General features: G+C 42.2%; 2 protein-coding genes across 5 annotated transcripts; one reads left to right on the top strand and one right to left on the bottom strand.

Annotated features, from left to right (window-relative positions):
* Nucleotides 1-1,952: 1,952 nt before the first annotated feature.
* On the bottom strand, nt 1,953-12,145 carry LOC106580569 (E3 ubiquitin-protein ligase RNF165). 4 transcript variants are annotated; one of them, XM_045703315.1, is made up of 8 exons: nt 11,889-12,145; nt 6,899-10,298; nt 6,504-6,614; nt 5,325-5,454; nt 4,950-5,054; nt 4,472-4,567; nt 3,783-3,886; nt 1,953-3,648 (listed from the first exon to the last, which is right to left on the bottom strand). In XM_045703315.1, exons 2-8 carry the CDS (start codon nt 7,120-7,122, stop codon nt 3,531-3,533), a joined length of 888 nt encoding a protein of 295 aa, XP_045559271.1. In that variant the 5' UTR covers nt 7,123-10,298; nt 11,889-12,145; the 3' UTR covers nt 1,953-3,530. The 4 variants fall into 4 exon arrangements, with proteins under 4 accessions (XP_045559271.1, XP_045559272.1, XP_014017241.1 ...); XM_045703316.1 differs by having other exon boundaries at nt 6,899-10,237; XM_014161766.2 differs by having other exon boundaries at nt 6,899-7,220; nt 11,889-12,130.
* A 62-nt stretch (nt 12,146-12,207) lies between these two features.
* Nucleotides 12,208-19,845, top strand: LOC106580568 (ATP synthase subunit alpha, mitochondrial). The gene is made up of 11 exons (XM_014161765.2): nt 12,208-12,469; nt 13,176-13,254; nt 13,642-13,811; nt 13,930-14,103; nt 14,358-14,524; nt 17,741-18,041; nt 18,179-18,403; nt 18,493-18,600; nt 18,744-18,888; nt 18,991-19,141; nt 19,272-19,845. The coding sequence occupies exons 1-11, from the start codon at nt 12,410-12,412 to the stop codon at nt 19,348-19,350; spliced, it is 1,659 nt and encodes a 552-aa protein (XP_014017240.2). The 5' UTR covers nt 12,208-12,409; the 3' UTR covers nt 19,351-19,845.
* The last annotated feature ends 3,229 nt before the right edge of the window (nt 19,846-23,074 follow it).

Here is a 23,074-nt window from a genome sequence, read left to right as displayed (position 1 = left end):
CAATAGCTCAAGTTTATCATGTTAGCCACCTTCCTAACCTAACCACACAAACACAGCATTTGCCAGCAATACAAAGTACCTAATAATGCAGTTATTAATTCATATGGGAAGAGTTAACATAGCTGGACAGAGAAACGTATGCTCTGACTGGAGACACCGAATATCCAGATATAATATGGTGACATATACAAACGAGGTCAAACAAACTGTGAAACTGGTAATGATCCGGGATAAATATGAAAAATAAAAAGTATCATATTTCCTCTATGCCAGTGAGGGGTTTAGCCATGCTAGGAGTGCAATGACGGAGGTTTACATGCTGAAACTTTTGCACCTGGTCAGTCTGTTAACTAGATTAAAGCAGAGTGTGGGAATCTTCTAAATTGAATGGAATGGAATGGAATGAAGATCAACAGCACCACGTTGGCTATAGACAGAGCCCGTTACACCTAGTCACCCTTCCAATGACAATTTTTCTTCTGAAAAACACAACTTCCATGCAAAGCATTCCCACCAACCTATGCATAATGAGGTATCCCCCAACATTTTGTGTTATTTCTAAATAAACAGATATATTCAATTACAGAATCATGAGAGGAAATACATTAAATATGCCACCACAAATTATTGTGAAATACTTAAGGCATATTTCAACTCAGAGCATCCTATGTGAAGTAGCAACCCTCCTTGTCTGTCTGTAGTTTTTTTGGATGGAGGGGTTTGGACAAAGGGAAATAAAAAACGCAACACACAGTCAAGTCAACCACCAAGAGTACACAAGGAAGCATGAAGATACGTGTAACCGAACACAAGCTAAGCTAGAACAAGGAGACCCCACACCACCAAATCTATTTTAGACAACGCCATATAGTGCATTAACAAAACAAGCTAGATTATTGCAACAATAAATGTTTTCTGCAGCATTGCAGCCATTTCTTCAAAATGGTAAGAAATGGACAAGGACTTGGTCCAATGTCCAAATTAGCATGAGTGCTCGAAACAAATTGATAGAAAACTGAAATGAAGAAAGGACTAATAACAAATAAAATACATCTAAATACTAAGAATAATTGTTTGGTATTTTTAAATAAATGGCTTTTTCTCCCTTTAACCCTCTTTCAAGTGAACTACACCAACATGATTCATGCACGATATAGGGAAAACAGCTTCCATCACTGAACAGTTTACAGTTGTTCTAGCAATACCATACGACTACCATCATGGGGGACCATCTTACACATTCCAGAACACAGAACAAAGGCTTACGAGTTGGATCTCTCCCTGGAACACCAGCTGTATTCTTGTATCGAAAAACGGGAGCAACTGAGATTGAAAGGAAGGGAACGGAAAGACAATGGAGGTTGTTTGCTATGTACTGTATAAATCACATGGGCTTGTTCTGTAGGCAATAAGGTCCTGGTATACACTATCATTCAAAAGTTTGGGGTCACTTAGAAATGTCCTTGTTTTTGAAAGAAAAGCTAATTTTTTTTGTCCATTAAAATAACATAAAATGTATCAGAAATAAGTGTAGACATTGTTAATGTTATAAATGACTATTGTAGCTGGAAACGGCAGATTTTTTATGGAATATCTACGTACATCGGTGCACAGAGGCCCATTATCAGCAACCATCACTCCTGTGTTCCAATGGCACGTTGTGTTAGCTAATCCAAGTTTATCATTTTAAAAGGCTAATTGATCATTAGAAAACCCTTTTGCAATTATGCTAGCACAGCTGAAAACTGTTGCACTGATTAAAGAAGCAATAAAACTGGCCTTCTTTAGACTAGTTGAGTATCTGGAGCATCAGCATTTGTGGGTTCGATTACAAACTTGGATTAGCTAACACAACGTGCCATTGAAACACAGGAGTGATGGTTGCTGATAATGGGCCTCTGTAGATATTCCATTTTAAAAAAAATCTGCCGTTTCCAGCTACAATAGTCATTTACAACATTAACACACTGTATTTCTGATAAATGTTATTTTAATGGACCAAAAAAATTGCTTTTCTTTCAAAAACAAGGACATTTCTAAGTGGCCCCAAACTTTTGAATGGTAGTGTATGTTAGAAAATAACTACATTGTATTCACTCTAAAGACAATACACAGACACTGCATCCTCCAGCCAATGCCAGCCTTAAAGATCGTGCTATGGATGAGGCTGTGAGTAGAAGTTGCCCATAGGCACAGTTCTATAATCAGCGTTCCTCTCCAATTCTAATCTTAATTATTAGGAGGGGAGACGCAACACTGACCTAAGATCAGCATCTAAGGGAAACTTCATCCTGCTCCATGGATGAGGGAGAGAGTCATGCAGTGTACGGTTCACATGCAGAGATACTGCGGACTTTTCAGTTTTCCCCCCCTGTAATGAATCTTGTTCTGGAGGTAGCTCTGCAGAGTGGTCACTAGCTGGCACAGCCACAAAGTCATATAATCTGATTTTAAACCTAACCACACTGCTAACCCTAACCTAAAATTGTTTTAATTAATTTTTACAATATAGCCAATTCTGACTTTGCAGCTGTTCCGTCTAGTGGAAATCGCTGAGTTCTGCCTCCAGGACAAGACTCATGACAATAAACGTCATCCTGCGCAGACTTCCTACTGCTCCACAATCACAAGACAGCCCAAGCCTGCCATACAGCATGCATATCTGGGGCCTCAGTTCTAGGGTATAGAGGCCCCAATACAGCACAATACAAACCACTGAAGCCATGCCTGGTTAGCATCTCTAGCATCCACTGTGATAGCAGAGATCTACTGTACTGGAAATCCACCTATTGATTGGCCTTTGTACATAGCTAGCACTTCCTCATTGCCTAAAGGCTGCCTGTACGCCTATTACCCTCTTTTAAAGAGGAGTATTTCCCCCTTTTGTATTTTTCCCCCACCTTATTTCTTAAAGTGGGATTTCTGCTTGCTACACCACACTGTCACCCTGTTAAATACTGGTGATCAATAACAAGACTACTACACTCCATAATGCCGTATGTATTAGGCCACAGAAGCTCATTTCAAGAAACATCCCACTGCTGATTTCCTATTTTGTTATGTTTCGCACAGATGTGCTGTAGCTAGAGCTCAGAGTTTTGGGTTTCATCAAGAGGGAGTGAGACCAGTACACATCAGCGGTAGAGAATAGGCCTATATACAAACCCAACAACACAACACACACGCTCGCTAGGGGGGTTGATGGAGGATCTCATCTCTGAGTGTATGGAGAAGCTAATGCTACGGTGCAAAACCCTGATGGAGACTCATCAAGACCCTGCAAATCTGTCCATACATTCTGGCACCCTTCTGTCACTCTTCTTCATCCATCCACCGGCCTCTTTTGTTTCTCTATTGTTTGGATCAGTGTGCTTTGTTAATCCCTCTCACCTCCCCTCCCGTTCATTGTCTTCTTCAGCTGGCTCAGAAGGCAGGCTCATATGTGATGCAGATGGGAAGGGGGACGTTTGGCAGAGCTCCCCCTAGGGATGAGGTGGGGTTTTACAAGATGGGGGCAGGGATAGGAGGCATCAGCTGTCTGGTGCCAGCTGGGTCTCAATGTCCACCCTGCATATGGGGCATTTCCTACTGGTGGCCAGCCACTGGTCCACACACGCCTGGTGGAAGAGGTGCATGCAGGGTAATCTCCTGGTGGTGGAGGAAGAGGATGAAGAGTGTTAATATGAATTACCATAGATACAGAGATCTGCAAACTGTAGTCTGTTTTGGCACCAAATGTCCCATGACAATAACATTGTCATTAGCATTGTGACTAGACCCACCTGACATCCTCTCCATCCTCCAGCATTGATAGACAGATGGTACACTTCTCATCTGTATCCAGTTCCTCATCCTCCAGCCCTAGCTTAAGGTCCTGAGGTATCCTCTGGAAAATAAAATATACAAATAAAATTAATTACAAAAAGCAATATGCATATTTTCAAATGTAACTCAATTTCATTTGCTAAGTTTTGATAGTTCACATGAAAAGAGAAAGATGCTTGAAGTCCAAATACTGTAGTTCAGATACATGACTAGGTATGCACTGACAAACCCAGTTTAGTACCATCTCCCATATATATACTGCAAATACTGCTGCCACAATTAAAAAGTGTGCTTCTGGTTCCAGTCTCAATGAATCACTAAAATGTCATGCATGCCAATGATTCCTTCAGTATATTCAAATAATTCTCGCAAGACTCACACAGCTTTATAATAATTTGTCCTTTCACCTGCAAGAGGAGTCATCCGTGGTCTTAAATTGGGTACACTCCAAACCATCTGACTGTTGTGTAAATAACAAGTCCGTTTGGACTGCAAGGAGACAGGATTCTTTGGAGAGATTATGTGGCTAACAATGACCTAAAATGAGACGGCAATGTTCATCCGTGTCATTCTATTCTATGGCGCTTTATTCAATGTTCTGCCTCAGTACATCCGTTACAGACATGACCTGAGGGTATATTCTTACCTTCTTGTATTTGTGAGGGTAGGTAAACCTTTCAATAGTGGTCTGGACAGCCCCTCGGTTCACACTGCCCAACCTGTCCTCCAGCTGCAGTAGCTCCTACAGGCAACACATGGGGAAAGACTGTTAAACATCTGGAACAAGCATTTGTCTCTACCTCAGCAAAGTAGGATTTCAAGGGTTATTTTAGGTCAAGACACTTCATTAATACTGGCTTATTTCAGTCCGATAAAAACAACAAATGAACAAAGCAAAATAAAACAATAGCTTTTCGATTCAGAAGCATCTGGAGAACAGAACTCGTGGAAAAGAGAAGAGCAGTCCCACATGAGGATGTCCACAGCATTGGAGGTAGGGACAGAGGCGTGAGGACAGCCGTGTGATTACCAGAGTGTGTGTGTGTGTGTGTGTGTGTGTGTGTGTCGGGGTGAGAGTGTGACAGGGTTGACTGGAGTTAGCCGTGTGACTGGGATAACAGTACCTCATAGCTCTCTCTCACAGCGGATGCGTGGCGGGAGGGGTTGAGGCCCTGCAGGGCCAGCAGGTGTAACTGAGGATACGGGTAGTTTCTGATCTCATGGACAACCTGGAGAGAACATACAGTGAGACGGTAAGGGAGTAATCTGGATACATTCTCCTCAACTCTGAGAAAACATCTTTGAATTTCATACAGATGCCAGCCATCCCTGAACCCAGTCTCTACAATGATCTATGGTGTAAAGACCAAATCAAATACTACAGGTGGTACAACAAATATGGATGCCATGATTGCACAGATCATTGAACATCGCTTTAATTGTAAATGTACATTCTGTTCATTTAAATATTATGGCAAAAAGAGTTGTGATGATCTCACCACTTGGGTGGAAGCATTGTTCCTGGGGAAGTGATGCATCCTGGGAGATGTCAGGTAGTGATGGTAGTGCTGGGGCAGTGGCCGGACGTGGTACTGAGGAGGAGGGAGCCCCGCGTCCACACTCAAATCCCTGACCAACCACACAACAGAGGAGGAGAGATAAGAGAGGAACCAGTTAAACAAAGACCCAACAAAAATCATTAACATTGATTGTCCTTGGTTTCCCTACAGAGGGTAGTACGTATGGCCCAGTACATCACTGGGGCCAAGCTTCCTGCCATCCAGGACCTCTGTACAAGGCGGTGTCAGAGGAAGGCCCTAAAAATTATCAAAGACTCCAGCCACCCTAGTCATAGACTGTTCTCTCTGCTACCGCACGGCAAGCGGTACCGGTGAGCCAAGTCTAGGTCCAAAAGGCTTCTTAACAGCTTCTACCCCCAAGACATAAGACTCCTGAACAGCTAATCAAAGGGCTACCCAGACTATTTGCATTGTGTCCCCCCCCCCCCTCTTTTACGCTGCTGCTATTCTCTGTTTATTATCTATGTATAGTCACTTTATCTCTACCTACATGTACATATTACCTCAATTACGTCGACTGACCCGCACATTGACTCTGTACCGGTAGCCCCTGTATATAGCCTTGCTACTGTAATTTTACTGCTGCTCTTTATTTTTTACTTAACAGTTATTTTTCTTAAAACTGTATTGTTGGTTAAGGGCTTGTAAGTAAGCATTTCACTGCAAGGTCTACACCTGTTGTATTCGGCGCATGTGACAAATAATACATCATGCCTGTGGGAACGGGTGACTCAAATTCGACAGTCCAGGAGTAATGTATGAGACTTAAATGGATACCTCAGTATTTTGTCAACTTCCCCCGGAGTCAGATGCACTCGTGGATGCCATTTTTATGTCTCTGTGTCCAGTATGAAGGAAGTTAGAGGTCGTTTTGCTACCCAATGCTAACTAGAGTTAACGCAATGACTGGAAGTCTAAGGGCATCTGCTAGAATACTACCTCTAACTTCCTTCATACTGGACATAAATGGTATACAAATGGTATCCACAAGTTCATCTGACTCTGGGGAAGTAGATAAAGGGCATATTTGCCAAAATCCCAAAGTATCTCTTTAACAATGAAGCCACATTATTGTATGAGTGCAAGCTGGCGTCTTACCAGTCTGTGCCTTCAGCCAGGTAGCGAGGCTGCTGGGCCGCAGGCTGTGGGGGGATGTGGAGGGCGGCAGCAAACTCGTAACCCGGCCGCAGTCTGTGGGGCTGGTGTCTGCTGACAGAGGACAACCAAAAAAAGGTTTCTGTGCACATCATATTCCATGCCATATGTTGTGTGGATCTGCAGATCCAATGGAAATTTCAACTCAACTTTAAAGCACTTTTGAGATGTGAAAACACATGCCAAACTCAACTACCCCTTTACCAGGGGCACATTCATATTATTACATTTCAAATATACTGTAGTTGTTCATACAAACCTTGACTTTTCTATAGCTTATGGAGGTACCCAAGTTACTATGGGAGTGCCGTGCATAGCCAGAAACCAGGTCCCCATACCTGGAAGGTGGCATGATGCGCCGGTGCTGGGTCTCTAGGATCTGCTGCTGGAGGAGGTACTGCTGGTGTAAGGCCTGAGGTAGGAAAGGGGGGGCAGAGAGGTCCTGGAACTGGGGTGTGGGGGGTAGGGGGTTGAGGGGCGTATGGAGCTGGGGAGAATGTTGGTGGCCAGGGGGAGCCAGGTGGGGGTTGATGCCCGACTGGGGCTGACCTGCGTGGGGCATTGGGAAGTCAATGGGCAGCTGGGCCTGGGGGCCTAGCTGGAAGTGCCGGCAAGAGGTAGCATGGCTATGCTGCTGCTGCTGCCGGTTAAAGTGGGATCCTGTGGAAACAATGAGAGGGAGTCAGACACCTGAGAGAGAGAAACGGTAGGTTAGAATTTATTGTGTTTGTGACATGGAGTGTGTGTTTCTGTGATGTAATTGTGTTTCTGTAGGAGGATCTTTACAAAAGCCCTAACTCTTACCTATGGTGAAACTTACATCAGGGGATAGGGAGATATGGTGAAGTAACACATTCAAACCTGCATGGAAAATGTTAATATTTCCAAACACGGTCTATTATGGCATCATGTGACATTTGACCTTCTGGTTGGATTCTCACCTCTGGGCATCTGACTCTTCGGCAATGTGCGTGCCCGGGATTGTGCATTTAAATTGTGTAACAGAGTGCTTTTCAAATGAATCTAGTTTTAAAATCTAGGGGTACCGGTAATATATCTGAATGACCTTAAATCCCTTCGATAGAAGTGCTGCCAGAAATGTTCTGCAACTTCAACATGTTTCTTTTTTTATGACACAAACTGTTCATCCTTTATAATCACTGAGGATTTTAACAATGTGATAGCATTGCTGTGAGTGTGTCCTTTTTCTGATAACTGTTTCACTTGTTGAACTGTGGGTAACATTATATAGCACAACATCAATGATGTGTCTGTTTATACATCACTACCCAGAAATATCTAACAGCAAATGCCAAGATGTGAAATATCTATGAGCACGAGTCAAGGCCAAGGCTACATAAAGCCTACAACATATGTGTCTATCTCCTTCAAGAAATCAATTCAAATACTGCCTAGGCCTGTATCTTACTCTCACTGACACACACTGCTACCCAAACTTTTCCCATGTGTAGATTCGTTGGTGCAGAGGAAATAGCTTGACAGTACTTTTCCCCTCTTCCAACCACAGCTATTTGGCAGCTGAAGAGAACAGGCTGCTGTTGAATCAGAGACTAGTACAGTGCACTGTCTCCATACTATATAGGGCTGACAATTCTAATGGAAATAACATTGATTATTGATAGGAATGGGAATGGATTGCAATTAGCATGAAGGTGGCGTAGGCTGCATTGTGACATTGATGGCAATATGACAAAATATGTTTGAAAGGGGAGAACAAAATTTATAGGACGAGATTTCATAGTCAGTGACATGTTTTCCATTGCGGTAAAATGCATTTTGGACTCGGGCAGCAAGAGAAGTCCTGGAAAAATAACATCAAACAAATGTAAACTGAATCTATGCACTGAGCTATACGCAGCCTAGCACAAACAATGTGGGACAGACCTATGTCTAGGCCTTTGTGAAAGTCACCTTCACCTTTTCTAACATGAAGAACATGCTAAAGTGTTGGTGGTAGAGTGGATAACACATTCAGATGAAAACAGGTGAAAGCCCTACAACTGAGAAAAAGGCAAAGTCTACATTGCATTTGGGTCATTAAGTTGGAGAAGACTTGAAGGTGCAGTGCTACAAAATGCCTTGTAAAAGAGTCAAGGCTCTGTAATCTTTCAGAAACATCTGAATGAGGTGGGGTATTTTTGGTCACATTCAGCTCCTAACCAGTCACTAATCAGAATGGTTAAATCCTAATAGAGAAGCATTTGATCCAAGGATCAACTGTGGCACACTGCACTTTCAATTGTCTCAGTGGTACAATCACCATGAATGACAGGGGATAGACTCATTCAGGCCTTGTGATGATAAAAGCATTGAAATTGTCTATCTTTGTCACAGCAGGAGAGGTGGGTGGGGTGGAAGGGGGCAGGTAGGGACGAGGGGAGGGCTAAAGACAATAAATGGAAATCAGCAAGAAGCACACTGAAGGTTAGGAAAAATACTATATTCTTTATTGAAAAATATTAGTTTGTGGAATTTGTGTTTTTGTTGTTGTAATAATGATAATATAAACACCATGCAACAAAAATAAACAACATTGACTGAAGGCAAGGCCCACCATGCTCCATATAGGGTTAATAAGAACAGAAGCAGCATCTAATGAGCAGATGTGGTTGGCTACAGCACGGTAGGGTACATCTTTACTACAGAAAGATTACATTGGAATTTACTATTCAATGTAAAAAATAAAAAAAAATCATATGAATCATAATGTGACCATGCATTGAAAGTACCATTACCAGAACAAAAAGGTAAAGAGAGACCACAACCAAACAATAAAATACGTTATTACTCTGCTAGAAGGTTTACTGTAGCAGTGCAGGAGATAAGCATCCCTGTGAAATGGATAGCATTTTGTACTTTTGTTAGTGGGGAGGCTCATTGGGAAGTGAACAACCAGTGAGAGTATCTACACTTATAGCATTGCGATTTGGTTTTGGCTTTAGTGAGCAAAAGGCCTGATAATTCAGTGTTTCAAAGATTTACATTTTCAAGAAGAACAAAAGGGTTACACAAATGGAGGTGGTTATGACAGGTTGTTGGGAAGAGGTGAAGTGTACCAGTATTTATAAAATGTTGATGTGTTGTCTATTTTGAAATCACTCAGATAATTATAATTGTGTGTGTGATCATATTCAATGAAATATGACAATGCATAAGCTTTACATGTAATTGTACATGTAAAAAAAATGCCAATTGGAGCAAAATGTACTATTATTTAGCTACCTTTGTACAATGCATTTTCCATGGGGAAAAAAAGGAAAATTTGCCAAATTCTGGTGTTCAGTAAAGCAGTGCAGAAATAGAATCCATGCAAAATGTATCCACTTTACAGGGATTTACAGTAGGCTGTTGTCATAATCAAGACTGAATGGGAGGTACACAATGACATACATTTGATTCTCTTTAAGAGCTAAAAATGTGTTAACTCTACAACAACTTGACAAAGACAAAAAGTTATTCTATAGGTGTTAGCTATTTGTTTTAGTTTATCCACATATACTCTATGGTTGAATGATACATTTTTGTTGTTGTTATATATATACACCAATGTCGTCTTCTGATGGAAAGAGGAAATGAAGAAGGGATTCAATACAGCTAAATGCAGAGAACAGGCAGAGGCCACGCCACACCACACAGCAGCAGCAGATGATCATTAGCTACACAATGGGAGGGACGACAAAGATCTGATAAATGCAGAATGTAGAGCCAGCCTCGAAACTATGAAACAGGAAATAAGAACAGAAATAAAAGCACAATGTGAAATAATTGATGCCACTGTATGAATTTAATACACTACACTGTAGCCTAGACAGTTTATGCAACTTCATAAACTGGGTGGTTCACGCCCTGAATGCTGATTGGCTGACAGCCGTGGTATATCAGACCATATACAATGGGTATGACAAAACATTTCTTGTTACTGCTCTAATTACTTTGGTAACCAGTTTATAATAGCAATAAAGTACCTCGGGGGTTGTGGTATACGGCCAATATACCACTGCACTGCTAAGGACTGTATCCAGGCACTCCGCGTTGCGTCAGGTTATGAACAGCTCTTAGCCGTGGTATGTTGGCCATATACCTCACACCCTCGTGCCTTATTGCTTAATTAAGTATGTTTTGATACTGAATCAATGGGAAATGACTGTCTAAAATCAACTGGTGGATCAGCCTGGTCTCATAGACGAGACATAACATAGTAAAGGTAAATCCGGGACACTTAAATTAGTATGATATGTTACGTTTGGTTAAATAAGACATAAGATTACTTAAATAAAAAACGAAAGTTTGTTGGTTGGTCGGCGTATACGGTGAGTTCGAATCTCATCACAACTAGCTACTTTGCATGTTAGCTAACCATTCCCCAACCTTAACCTAACTTCTGGCCTAGCTAACGTTAGCTATAATTCATAACATATACTTTTGCACAAAATACATAACATATCATACTAAATATGTATCGGATTTACTGTAAATACAGAATACGAAACGCTCAAACCAGATTGGAAAAACAACCTACATAGCTAGCTAAATTAGCTAACGTTAGGAGTTTTTAAAGATATTCCTGACATTTTAAAATATGACAATTTAGCCTGTTTGTTAGCTAGTAGTTGCAATATAGCAAACATTCTTTAGCTAGCTAGCTAATTGAATTAGTCATAAAATCCTCTTGGCAAGCAGTAAAGATGATCTTCAAATGACATCCTGGGATTAAATATATTCTCCCTACAAAGAGACCGAGCTAGCACTTTGCAACCAGCTAACTAACCTTCAAACAAGTTTGAACGTGTTTTACGCATTCCTCTCTGACATTTCACCATTGCCATTAATTTCAATGGGTGTGCTTATTGAAATAGAACTGACTTACTACAATATAATGTCCAAAAATAGCTTTACGTTTAAAAGGTAGCTAGCGTTAGTTAGCTAAATAGCATCGGTCAACGCGCGTCCATATAAATTAGATAGCTAACGTTAGTTAGCCTTTTCAGATAGCTATTGACACCTGCTTTTTTCTATACGATCAGACCCATACTACCAAAATGTGTAATATGGCCGTGCAATTGTTAATAAAATGTTTCGAAAGCGAATGAGAACATAATAGCCTTGTATGGCAAACACTGTTTTGTCCTAGTTAGCTACCATTAGCTTTATATAGAACGGAACAGCTGTTTGGTAGCCAACTAGCTAGGACAACAACACAGTCGCTTGCTAGTGTTGGAATGGATCCTAAGAGATTTTCGAGCAGCTTTCGCGATATTAAGATGAACAGGGCATACGTAATCGTTAAAGATAAATATATATAAATACCTCTATTTCTTACTGAGCCAAATACAGGAAGAACCAGATATCCGACATGCACTAAAACCATTCTTGGATCCTTGTCTTGCCGCTGGGTTGATGAGAGATATAGCCCATGCAGATTGTCCGTTCCAACCTACATTCAAGCAGTTCTAGCACTGAGCTGACAGGCAACTGCTTCGTTGACAAAGCGTCGATGGATCGGTATTTTCACGCTTAGGAAATATTAAATACCACACATGGCCTCTAGGTTGTGCCGAATCCCCCCCCCCCACCCAAAAAAATGTCAGGCCCACTATGATCGCTAGTGGGCGCTATTGTACCACTCATACATAGCAGCTGAAACGTGAACTCCGCTACAGTAGATGGCAGTAATGATTTGAAATGACAGGCTGTCATCACGGATGACATAAAATGAAGAAGAACGAAGCTCTTTTTTTTCAGGTCATTCGCATACATAGGACACCCTCTAAGTAAAACTAGCTGGTCTTTGCAGGTGGTGGAGGATAAGTCACATTCGCCCGTTAGAGATGTTATCAGTGCGAGTTGCAGCGGCCCTGGCAAGAAGCCTGCCCAGACGGGCTGGATTTGTGAGTATTGATTTGGTTGTTGAATATAGATTTGGTTGTTGAATATAAGACAATTTGCATTGCACGAATTGAAATGTGAATGTAGTGGGTGTATGAAGGGTAGGCCTACAGGCCTCCACCTTCACACGCTCGTCTAGAACGTCATGACCCAGCAAGGCAACTCATGCCACTCGACCTGCTGTCTTGATATTTATTTGATAACGTTACATTGCTGTTTTTATAACTCATTCATTGCACATTTCATTTCGTTTTTCCCTTTCAATGAATGCACTTCATCTACACTACGGTCCCGTAAAATGGCTGTGCTAGGTAACGTTAGTTGAGCATGCTATCCGTTAGTTAGCTAAGTTCTGTGAAGGTCAGGGTCTTTTACATACAGAATGCTCTGCCTTGCACAGAACAAGTTCATACAATTATAATTAGGTAACTACAGTGTAGTTACTTGCTTTGAAATACGTTTTTGTAGTGGTGGTTTAACTGGCATTGGATTATTCAAATGCCAGCTGTCAAAAGAGAGGACATTTTGCGGACAACCTAGCTAGCTAACAACGTTTGGGATAATGCCGCGGGGCATATGTCATGTTTTGATTTCAGTTCATTGTAACGCAGCTAGCGATTCCAATATACATTGCGATTTATTTCCCATTTCATCAGTACAATAGCACTAGTCTTGAACAATAACTGACCATGCTTTCATTCATTCTAGGTGTCCAAGAATGTTGCCGCCGCCAGTGTAGGAGTGAATCACCTCCACACACACAGACCATGTCTTGCTGCAAAGACTGGTGTGTAAAGCGAATGGATGCTCAATGATTGACTCAACGAATGACCTTTAGTTAATGACACTGACTATTTGGGTCAGAAATCCTGTTTTGCCACAAGTACCTATTTTAATGAGCAGGGGGCATCAGGATGTAGACTTGAAGGTGCAGTGCTACAAAATGCCATGTAAAATAGTCAAGGCTCTGTAATCTTTTGGCAACATCTGTTTGGGGTGTGTTATTTATTTTTAATGTCACATTCAGCTCCTAATCAATGGCTGCTATTTCCCCCTGTACGAACATATAAAAGGGATTCCTCTATGGCTATATTATACTGACGAACACGAGGAGTTATGTTGACGTCAAGTTAATGTTGAGTCCATATTTTGATGAGCGGTTTCTTTCTCCCAGGCACGGCTGAGGTGTCCTCAATCTTGGAGGAAAAGATCCTGGGGGCTGACACAAGTGCTGATCTGGAGGAGACCGGCCGTGTGCTCTCCATCGGTGATGGTATTGCCAGAGTGTACGGTCTCAGGAATGTTCAGGCTGAGGAGATGGTGGAGTTCTCCTCTGGGCTCAAGGTGCAGATCTAGGCAGTCTATCAATTTAACTCAACCATGTTGCATTGAAAGAGCTTCTGTTCAATCTAACCACTGTCGTCAGCATAATTTTAACATTGTCTTCTATCCTCTTTTCCAGGGTATGTCTCTGAACTTGGAGCCTGACAATGTTGGTGTTGTGGTGTTCGGTAATGACAAGCTGATCAAAGAGGGCGACATCGTGAAGAGGACTGGTGCCATCGTGGACGTGCCAGTTGGTGAAGAGTTGCTGGGTCGCGTGGTGGATGCATTGGGCAATGCCATCGATGGAAAGGTGAGGGCAGAGTTGTAAAAAATAAATAGTGTAGTTAATTTCAAGTTCCAGTTATTATTAGAATAGGACTTCTGTCCATTGAGAATTAATGTGAAATAGAAATGTATTTTCATACTCAAACCACATAAGAAACAGGATCTCCTGTCTGATCCTTTCGGATCTAGGCCGAGTCCTTGGGTTGTGACTAGAGATTGACTACAGCCTGGGCATATCAGGTCTGATCAGAATGGCATTAACCCTTCCCTGTCCCTCAGGGTCCTCTTGGGTCTAGCATCCGTAGGCGTGTGGGTCTGAAGGCCCCTGGCATCATCCCCCGTATCTCTGTGAAGGAACCGATGCAGACTGGCATCAAGGCTGTGGACAGCCTGGTGCCCATTGGGCGTGGCCAGCGTGAGCTGATCATCGGTGACCGGCAGACTGGGTAAACACAGATGGCCAGATGCCATCATTGAAAATACCTCTATTCCTTTAGTAGGGCTAACGGGATTGAGAATAGAGGACGTCTGATTAATCGGCAGGGCTGATTTTCAAATTTTCATAAGAATCGGTCATCTGCATTTTTGGATGCCGATTACATTGCACTCCATGGGGAGACTGTGTGGCAGGCTGACCACCTTTTTACACGAGTGCAGCAAGGAGCCAAGGTAAGTTGCTAGCTAGCATTGCATTTATCTTATAAAAAACAATCAATCTTAACATAATCACTAGTTAAATACACATGGTTGATGATATTACTAGTTTAACTAGCCTGTCCTGCGTTGCAAATAATCAATGCGGTGCCTGTTAATTTATCATCGAATCACAGCCTACTTCGCCAAACGGGTGATGATTTAACAAGCGCATTCGCAAAAAAACCACTTGTTGCACCAATGTACCTAACCACAAACATCAATGCCTTTCTTAAAATCAATACACAAGTATATATTTTTTTTAAACCTGCACATTTAGGTAAAAGAAATTTGTGTTAGCAGGCAATATTAACTAGGGAAGTTGTGTCACTTTTCTTGCGTTCAGTGCAACAGAGTCAGGGTATATGCAGCCGTTTGGGCCACCTGGCTCGTTGTGAACTGTGTGAAGATCATTTCTTCCTAACAAAGACCGTTATTAATTTTCTGAATTTCACATAATTATGACATAACATTGAAGGTTGTGCAATGAAACAGCAATATTTACACTTCTGGATGCCACCCGTTCAATAAAATACTGAACGGTTCTGTATTTCACTGAAAGAATAAAAGTTTTGTTTTTGAAATTATAATTTCCGTATTTGACCATATTAACGACCTAAGGCTCGTATTTCTGTGTGTTTTATTATAATAAAGTCTTTGATTTGATAGAGCAGTCTGACTGAGCGGTGGTAGGCAGCAGCGGGCTCGTAAGCATTCATTCAAACAGCACTTTCTTGCGTTTGCCAGCATCTATTTGCAATACTTGAAGCACAGCACTGTTTATGACTTCAAGCCTATCAACTCCCGAGATTAGGCTGGCAATACTATAGTGCCTATAAGAACATACAATAGTCAAAGGTATGTGAAATACAAATGGTATAGCGAGAAATAGTCCTATAATAACTACAACCTAAAACTTCTTAACTGGGAATATTGAAGACTCATGTTAAAAGGAACCAACAGCTTTCATATGTTCTGAGCAAGGAACTTAAACGTTAGCTTTTTTACATGGCACATATTGCACTTTACTTTCTTCCCCAACACTGTTTTTGCATTATTTAAACCAGATTGAACATGTTTCATTATTTGAGACTAAATAGATTTTTATTTATGTATTATATTAAGTTAAAATAAGTGTTCTTTCAGTATTGTTGTGATTGTCATTATTACAAATATATAAAAATCGTCCGGTTAATCGTTACCGGCTTTTTTTGGTTCTCCAATAATCGGTATCGGTGTTGAAAAATCATAATCGGTCGACCTCTAAGAATATGGATGTTTAATGTATAATAAATAAACAGTTGTTAATGTTCTACCATGCTAATTTAATTAGCTTTTTCCAAGAGGGTAGTAGACTATTTCAACTAGAGGTCGACCGATTATGATTTTTCAACGGCGATACCGATTTATTGGAGGACCAAAAAAAGCCGATTTAAAAAATAAAAATAAAAAAAAAAAAAAAAAGATTAAAATCGGCCGAATTTTGTTTATCTTTTTTTTTTTGGTGTGTGTGTGTAATAATGACAATTACAACAATACTCAATTACACTTATTTTAACTTAATATAATACATAAATAAATAATGAAATGTTTAAATAATGCAAAAACACACTGTTGGAGAAGAAAGTAAAAGTGCAATATGTGCCATGTAAAAAAGCTACCATTGGCTAAGTTCCTTGCTCAGAACATGAGAACATATGAAAGCTGGTGGTTCAATATTCCCAGCTAAGAAGTTTTAGGTTGTAGTTTATTATAGGAATTATGACGCGTCGACTATTTCTCTCTATACCATTTGTATTTCATATACCTTTGACTATTGGATGTTCTAATTGGCACCTTAGTATTGCCAGCCTAATCTCAGGAGTTGATTGGCTTGAAGTCATAAACAGCGCTGTGCTTCAAGCATTGCTAAGAGCTGCTGGCAAACGCAGGAAAGTTTGAATGAATGCTTACGAGCCTGCTGCTGCCTACCACCACTCAGTCAGACTGCTCTATCAAATCATAGACCCTATTATAATATAATAAACACAGAAATACGAGCCTTTGGTCAGTAATATGGTCAAATTCGGGAACTCGTTTAGAAAACAAAATGTTTATTCTTTCAGTGAAATACGGAACAGTTCTGTATTTTATCTAACGGGCGGCAACCCTAAGTCTAAATATTGTGTTACATTGCACAACCTTCAATGTTAGTCATAATTATGTGAAATTCTGGCAAATTAGTTTGCAGTGAGCCAGGCAGCCCAAACTGTTGCATATACCCTGACTCTGCTTGCAGTGACACAAGTGACACAATTTCCCTAGTTAATATTGCCTAACATGAATTTCTTTTAACTAAACATGCAGGTTTAAAAATGTTTACTTCTGTGTATTGATTTTAAGAAAGGCATTGATGTTTATGGTTAGGTACATTCATGCAACGATTGTGCTTTTTTCACGATTGTGCTTTTGTTAAATCATCCCCTGTTTGGCGACGTAGGCTGTGATTCGATGATAAATTAACAGGCACTTCATTGATTATTTGCAACGCAGGACAAGCTAGTTAACTACACATGGTTGATATTACTAGGTTAACTAGTGATTATGTGAAGAGAGAACTTTCAACAACAAAAAATTCTGCTAGCTAGCAACTTACCTTGACTCCGTGCTGCACTCGCATAACAGGTGGTCAGCCTGCCACGCAGTTTCCTCGTGGAATGCAATGTAATAGGCCATAATTGGCGTCCAAAAACCGATTGTTATGAAAACTTGAAATGGGCCATAATTAATCCGTCGACTTCTAATTTCAACCAATTGCTTCTGCCTCTCATTCTACTTAGAAACCATGCCTTTATAATTGCAGTAATTATTAGCTATGATATGAGTCAACTTTCCATTCTACTGCTGCCTCTTTTCAGATTTGATGTTCCAGAGCACAAGTATACCAGCACAGTAATCTAATACAAATTCCTTCTTTTCCAATCTAACAGAAAAACTGCGATTGCCATTGACACCATCATCAACCAGCGACGTTTCAACGAAGGCAAAGATGAGAAGAAGAAGCTCTACTGTATCTACGTTGCCATTGGCCAGAAGAGATCCACTGTGGCACAGCTGGTGAAGAGGTTGACTGATGCCGATGCTATGAAATACACCATTGTGGTTTCTGCTACAGCCTCTGATGCTGCTCCCCTGCAGTACTTGGCCCCCTACTCGGGCTGCTCCATGGGAGAGTTCTTCAGGGACAATGGCAAGCATGGCCTCATCATCTATGATGATTTGTCCAAGCAGGTGAGAAGGGGAAGTTGGGGCTGAGTGGAGTCTCGAGTGTGATGCTACTTCATGGAGGAAAAAATAATGGAACTGGGCTCGCACAGTGACTTCATCCATGTTCACCATCTGTATTCTCTCCCCTCCCTACTCTCCAGGCTGTAGCCTACCGTCAGATGTCCCTGCTGCTGCGTCGTCCCCCCGGTCGTGAGGCCTACCCCGGTGATGTGTTCTACCTGCACTCCCGTCTGCTGGAGAGGGCCGCCAAGATGCACGACAACTTTGGCGGCGGCTCCCTGACCGCTCTGCCAGTCATTGAGACCCAGGCCGGAGATGTGTCTGCCTACATCCCCACCAACGTCATCTCAATCACTGACGGACAGGTGGGTGTGATGTGGATGGACGTAATTTCCAGTCAACATGTCAAAGATGAATGTAATCCCTAAACAGGGGTGTGCTCTCTCCCCGGCAGATCTTCTTGGAGACTGAGTTGTTCTACAAAGGTATCCGCCCAGCCATCAACGTGGGTCTGTCTGTGTCCAGAGTTGGATCAGCTGCCCAGACCAAGGCCATGAAGCAGGTACGAACTGTGGATCTGAAGGAGACTGTCTTTGGATAAATGCGGAGCAACTTCCTTGCATTTCATCAGTTGGCCCACAGTATATTTTTTTTCACTTGAATCGGTCTCCTAAATCCATGATGTAATTGGTCCTTTCTGTGTAGGTGGCTGGTACCATGAAGCTGGAGCTGGCCCAGTACCGTGAGGTCGCTGCTTTCGCCCAGTTCGGCTCCGACCTGGACGCTGCCACCCAGCAGCTGCTCAACAGGGGCGTCCGTCTCACCGAGCTCCTTAAGCAGGGACAGTACTGTGAGTGTTGCCACCAGTATGCTAAGAAAGTTTGACATTTTTGTTGTCCGCAAGGCCCACAATTATTATTATTTTTAAAATGTATTTCTTTCCCTCCTGTAGGCCCAATGGCCATTGAGGAGCAGGTGACCGTCATCTACGCTGGTGTCAGAGGTCACTTGGACAAGTTGGACCCATCCAAGATCACCAGGTTTGAGAAGGCCTTCCTTGGGCACATCCTCAGCCAACACCAGGACCTGCTCACCACAATCAGGTAACACACGGGACCACCTGAGTACTACCAGACTGATCCGAGTTACAAGTCAACAGTGGTTTATGTTAAAATGGTAACGTGTTGATATACACTTCATCTGAACTGATGGGACGCCCTTGTTTCTTTCCAGGACTGATGGCATGATCTCACCGACAGCTGATGCCAAACTGAAGGAGATTGTGTTGACCTTCCTCTCCAGCTTTGAGTAATGAGTGAAACTGCTCCTGGTCCTTCAGTGTGCTTGCTACCGGTCTCTGCCCCCATTGTCCTAATATTATATGTGAACTACTGAAGACCAGAACCTCCATGTACAGATTTCTCCAAAGAAGAAATAAAATGTTACAACCCTGGAGAGCTGTGGTAAAATGTGACTTTATGGTAGGGTGTGCAGGTCCAGCAGTTTTTGTACTTGGAAGGGTATAAATTATCATGTGAGAAATAAAGGAGAATCCCTGCATTCTGTTCTGTTGCAGTGATGTTTCACCCACTGGGGGTCTTAATATACTAAAACTACCCTAAATACAGTATCTTAACTTTGTTCATGAATTTCACTTCCATCTTGTCAGAATAAAAACATGGTGGTCTCAAAATATATCGATTTAACAGGACATGAATTGTCATTCTTGCGCCTCGTGAAAGATGCAGCACATTCAGTCAACAATGGTGCATTTCAGAATTGATTAAAATAAATCTATGGCTTTGAACCCTTGTGTGGTGTTCATGTTATTATTCACCCAATGTTAGCAGGTCTGGACCCACAACGTTACTGGGTTAAAACAATACAGCCATAACAATTTATGTAAAATTACTTAATACTTAGATGTTGACTTACATCAATTACAGCTCTATAGACAGCATACATGGTTAATATTAGCCATTCAACTCTACTAGATCACATTTATCAGTAGCACTGGTTTACAAAAACAATCTATACTTAGGACATGGGTGGAATAAATCATGTTTCTTGGAACAAATATAAATTAGGTTTTCATCACTTGATTATTGCTTTGAACTGAACAAATTTTAGTCGTATTTTATGGAAATATTAAATGAGCCCCATTAAAAACACATTAAGGCTGGTCTACACACGAGGGACAGAATTTAACTGTGTTGCAAATCTATTTCTTTCACTTGATGCATGTGTACTGTGTCTTTCTGTCCTTGGGTCCACACACATCGCAGCGCTTCTTGTTGCTACCGGCTCCAATCTAGAATGATGAAAACACTTAGTGAGATGTTAGTAACATTCCTGAACTCACATAGTTACAGCAGGCCAAGGTAGGAGAGTCAGACACACACATATACTTCCGGTATTGGAGTTGTTGCTTCTGTGGGTCGGGCAGATGGGGCACCAGCATCCTCATGATGGCTGCAGAAGCTGGGGTCCTTGGGATATGTTGCTTCCTCTGGATTTGAGGTCTTACCAATGCCGCGTCGTATGCCACGATGTTGAATATCACAAGTGGCCAGCGTAGGGTTCTTTTTTTTTGCAGCTGTAGCCAGTCACCAGCTTGTCTAAATTGTCCACCCCTCCTTTTGTGGAATTGTGATCCATTATGATTTATTTTTTGATGTTCCTGGCCACTAGGGACGTGTCGGCCGGGAACACGAACTTAGAGGAATTGCTAGTCCTGTTCTGTGTATTCAACAGCTGAGGTGAGAGTTCTGGCTTGTTTTTTGTGCTGTTCCTACCATCGTCAGCTTCCTCTTGAGGAGCTCCTGTCCTTGGTTGTTCTCAGGGGCTCCTCCATCTGGCTTCCCCGTATACACTTGCAAGTTCCACGCACATGATGAAGCAGCATCACAGGCAGCCCAGATCTTGATTCCCTATTTTGTGGGTTTAGACAGTATGTACTGCCTGAAGGGGCAGCGGCCCATAAATGGCATAAGCTGCTCATCAACAATAATGTTGGGCGCAGGGCTGCTGACGGGTTGGTCCTGGGTCTGGCTGAGGGACAATCTCATCCTCTTCTTCCAACTCACTGTCAGACTCCCGAATTGACAGCGACATGATCCTCATATTTGGAAAATTCTTCACCTCCAAAGTGGAAGACGCTCCTTCCACACTAGCTTCTCTCTCTGCAAGAGGCCCTCTGAGTTGAGACTATTTTTGCCATACTGACTGATTGTGGTAAGGAGCCACACATGCAAAGCTATTTATTTGTTGTGTCCCTCCCCCAATTTGCACCTGGCTGGGGTAGATTGTGGGAAAATATAGGATTTTTTTACAATGTATACAAATAATGTATTGAAATAATGTATTGTAATAACATTGTGCAGGTTCCCGCAAGTCAATGTGTAGTTTCACACACTACAAAGGGTAAAGAGTGCGAGAAAATCTGAAGACAGGCAGACGGGCAGGGAGACAGACAGGTTCTTGGTGCTATGTTGAAACAGCAGGTCCAGGGAGGAGGAAGACAGAGTGAAGGCATACAGCAAACCTTTTTGTTTAATTTTTCCTTGTTTTCACCTACAGACACACTTTTCCACACTTTTATTACACTCGGGTCCAGTGGACCCGAACACCACATATGTAATATAAATGTGTAGGGGGGTGCACAGTGTACACTCAATGAAAATGTGTTATTTTACAAGGCCAATGAGTCTCATTCATTGTATCATTTCTCTTTTAGTAAACATTGAAAATGGGTCCCACAGACCCGTACACCACACAAGGGTTAAATACCGTTGCTGCAATGTCTATTGAGTAGTTCCTGTCAGGGCTCATGTGTAAACATTTCTGTAAATCAGGAATGGTGGGTGTTACTTGTTTGATACAATGGAAGTAAAGGTATCCACATTTATTGTAAAACTCTTGCTATCACATTTCCCATATCTAGTACAGCTCTTTGCACATTCATCTGGACCAATACGGCTCTGCTTTCATTTTGATTCATTCAACATGGCAAGTCCTAGTCAGCACTTTGTGAGAACTGTATTACTCTTATTTGACCTTGCATTCCAAATGTTTTGAATAAGATGCAGTTTTACTCTTGAACATGGAATCTGTCAAATCCTTTGCTGAGGTCATCGCCATCACACTGCACACTGCCCTAACCCATCTGGACAAGAGGAATACCTATGTAAAAATGCTGTTCATCGATTACAGCTCAGCATTTAACACCGTAGTACCCTCCAAACTCGTCATTAAGCTTGAGACCCTGGGTCTCGACCCCGTCCTGTGCAACTGGGTCCTGGACTTCCTGACGGGCCGCCCCCAGGTGGTGAGGGTAGGTAACAACATCTCCACCCCGCTGATCCTCAACACTGGGTCCCCACAAGGGTGCGTTCTCAGCACTCTCCTGTACTCCCTGTTCACCCATGACTGCGTGGCCATGCACGCATCCAACTCAATCAGCAAGTTTGCAGACACTACAGTGGTAGGCTTGATTACCAACAACGATGAGACGGCCTACAGGGAGGAGGTGAGGGCCCTCGGAGTGTGGTGTCAGGAAAATAACCTCGTACTCAATGTCAACAAAACAAAATAAATGATCGTGGACTTCAGGAAACAGCAGAGGGAGCAGCCCCCTATGTACATTGACGGGACAGTAGTGGAGAGGGTGGAGAGTTTTAAGTTCCTCGGTGTACACATCACGGACAAACTGAAATGGTCCACCCACACAGACAGCGTGGTGAAGAAGGCGCAGCAGCGCCTCTTCAACCTCAGGAGGCTGAAGAAATTCGGCTTGTCACAAAAAAACTCACAAACCTTTACAGATGCACAATCGAGAACATCCTGTCGGGCTGTATCACCGCCTGGTACGGCAACTGCTCCGCCCATAACCGGAAGGCTCTCCAGAGGGTAGTGAGGTCTGCACAACGCATCACCGGGTGCAAACTACCTGCCCTCCAGAACACCTACACCACCCGATGTCACAGGAAGGCCAAAAAGATCATCAAGGACAGCAACCACCCGAGCCACTGCCTGTT

Source organism: Salmo salar, chromosome ssa20 (genome assembly GCF_905237065.1).
Source record: "Salmo salar chromosome ssa20, Ssal_v3.1, whole genome shotgun sequence".
NCBI lineage: Eukaryota > Metazoa > Chordata > Actinopteri > Salmoniformes > Salmonidae > Salmo > Salmo salar.
The sequence above is the reverse complement of the archived record's forward strand: the minus strand, read 5'-3'. Positions and strand labels throughout refer to the sequence as shown.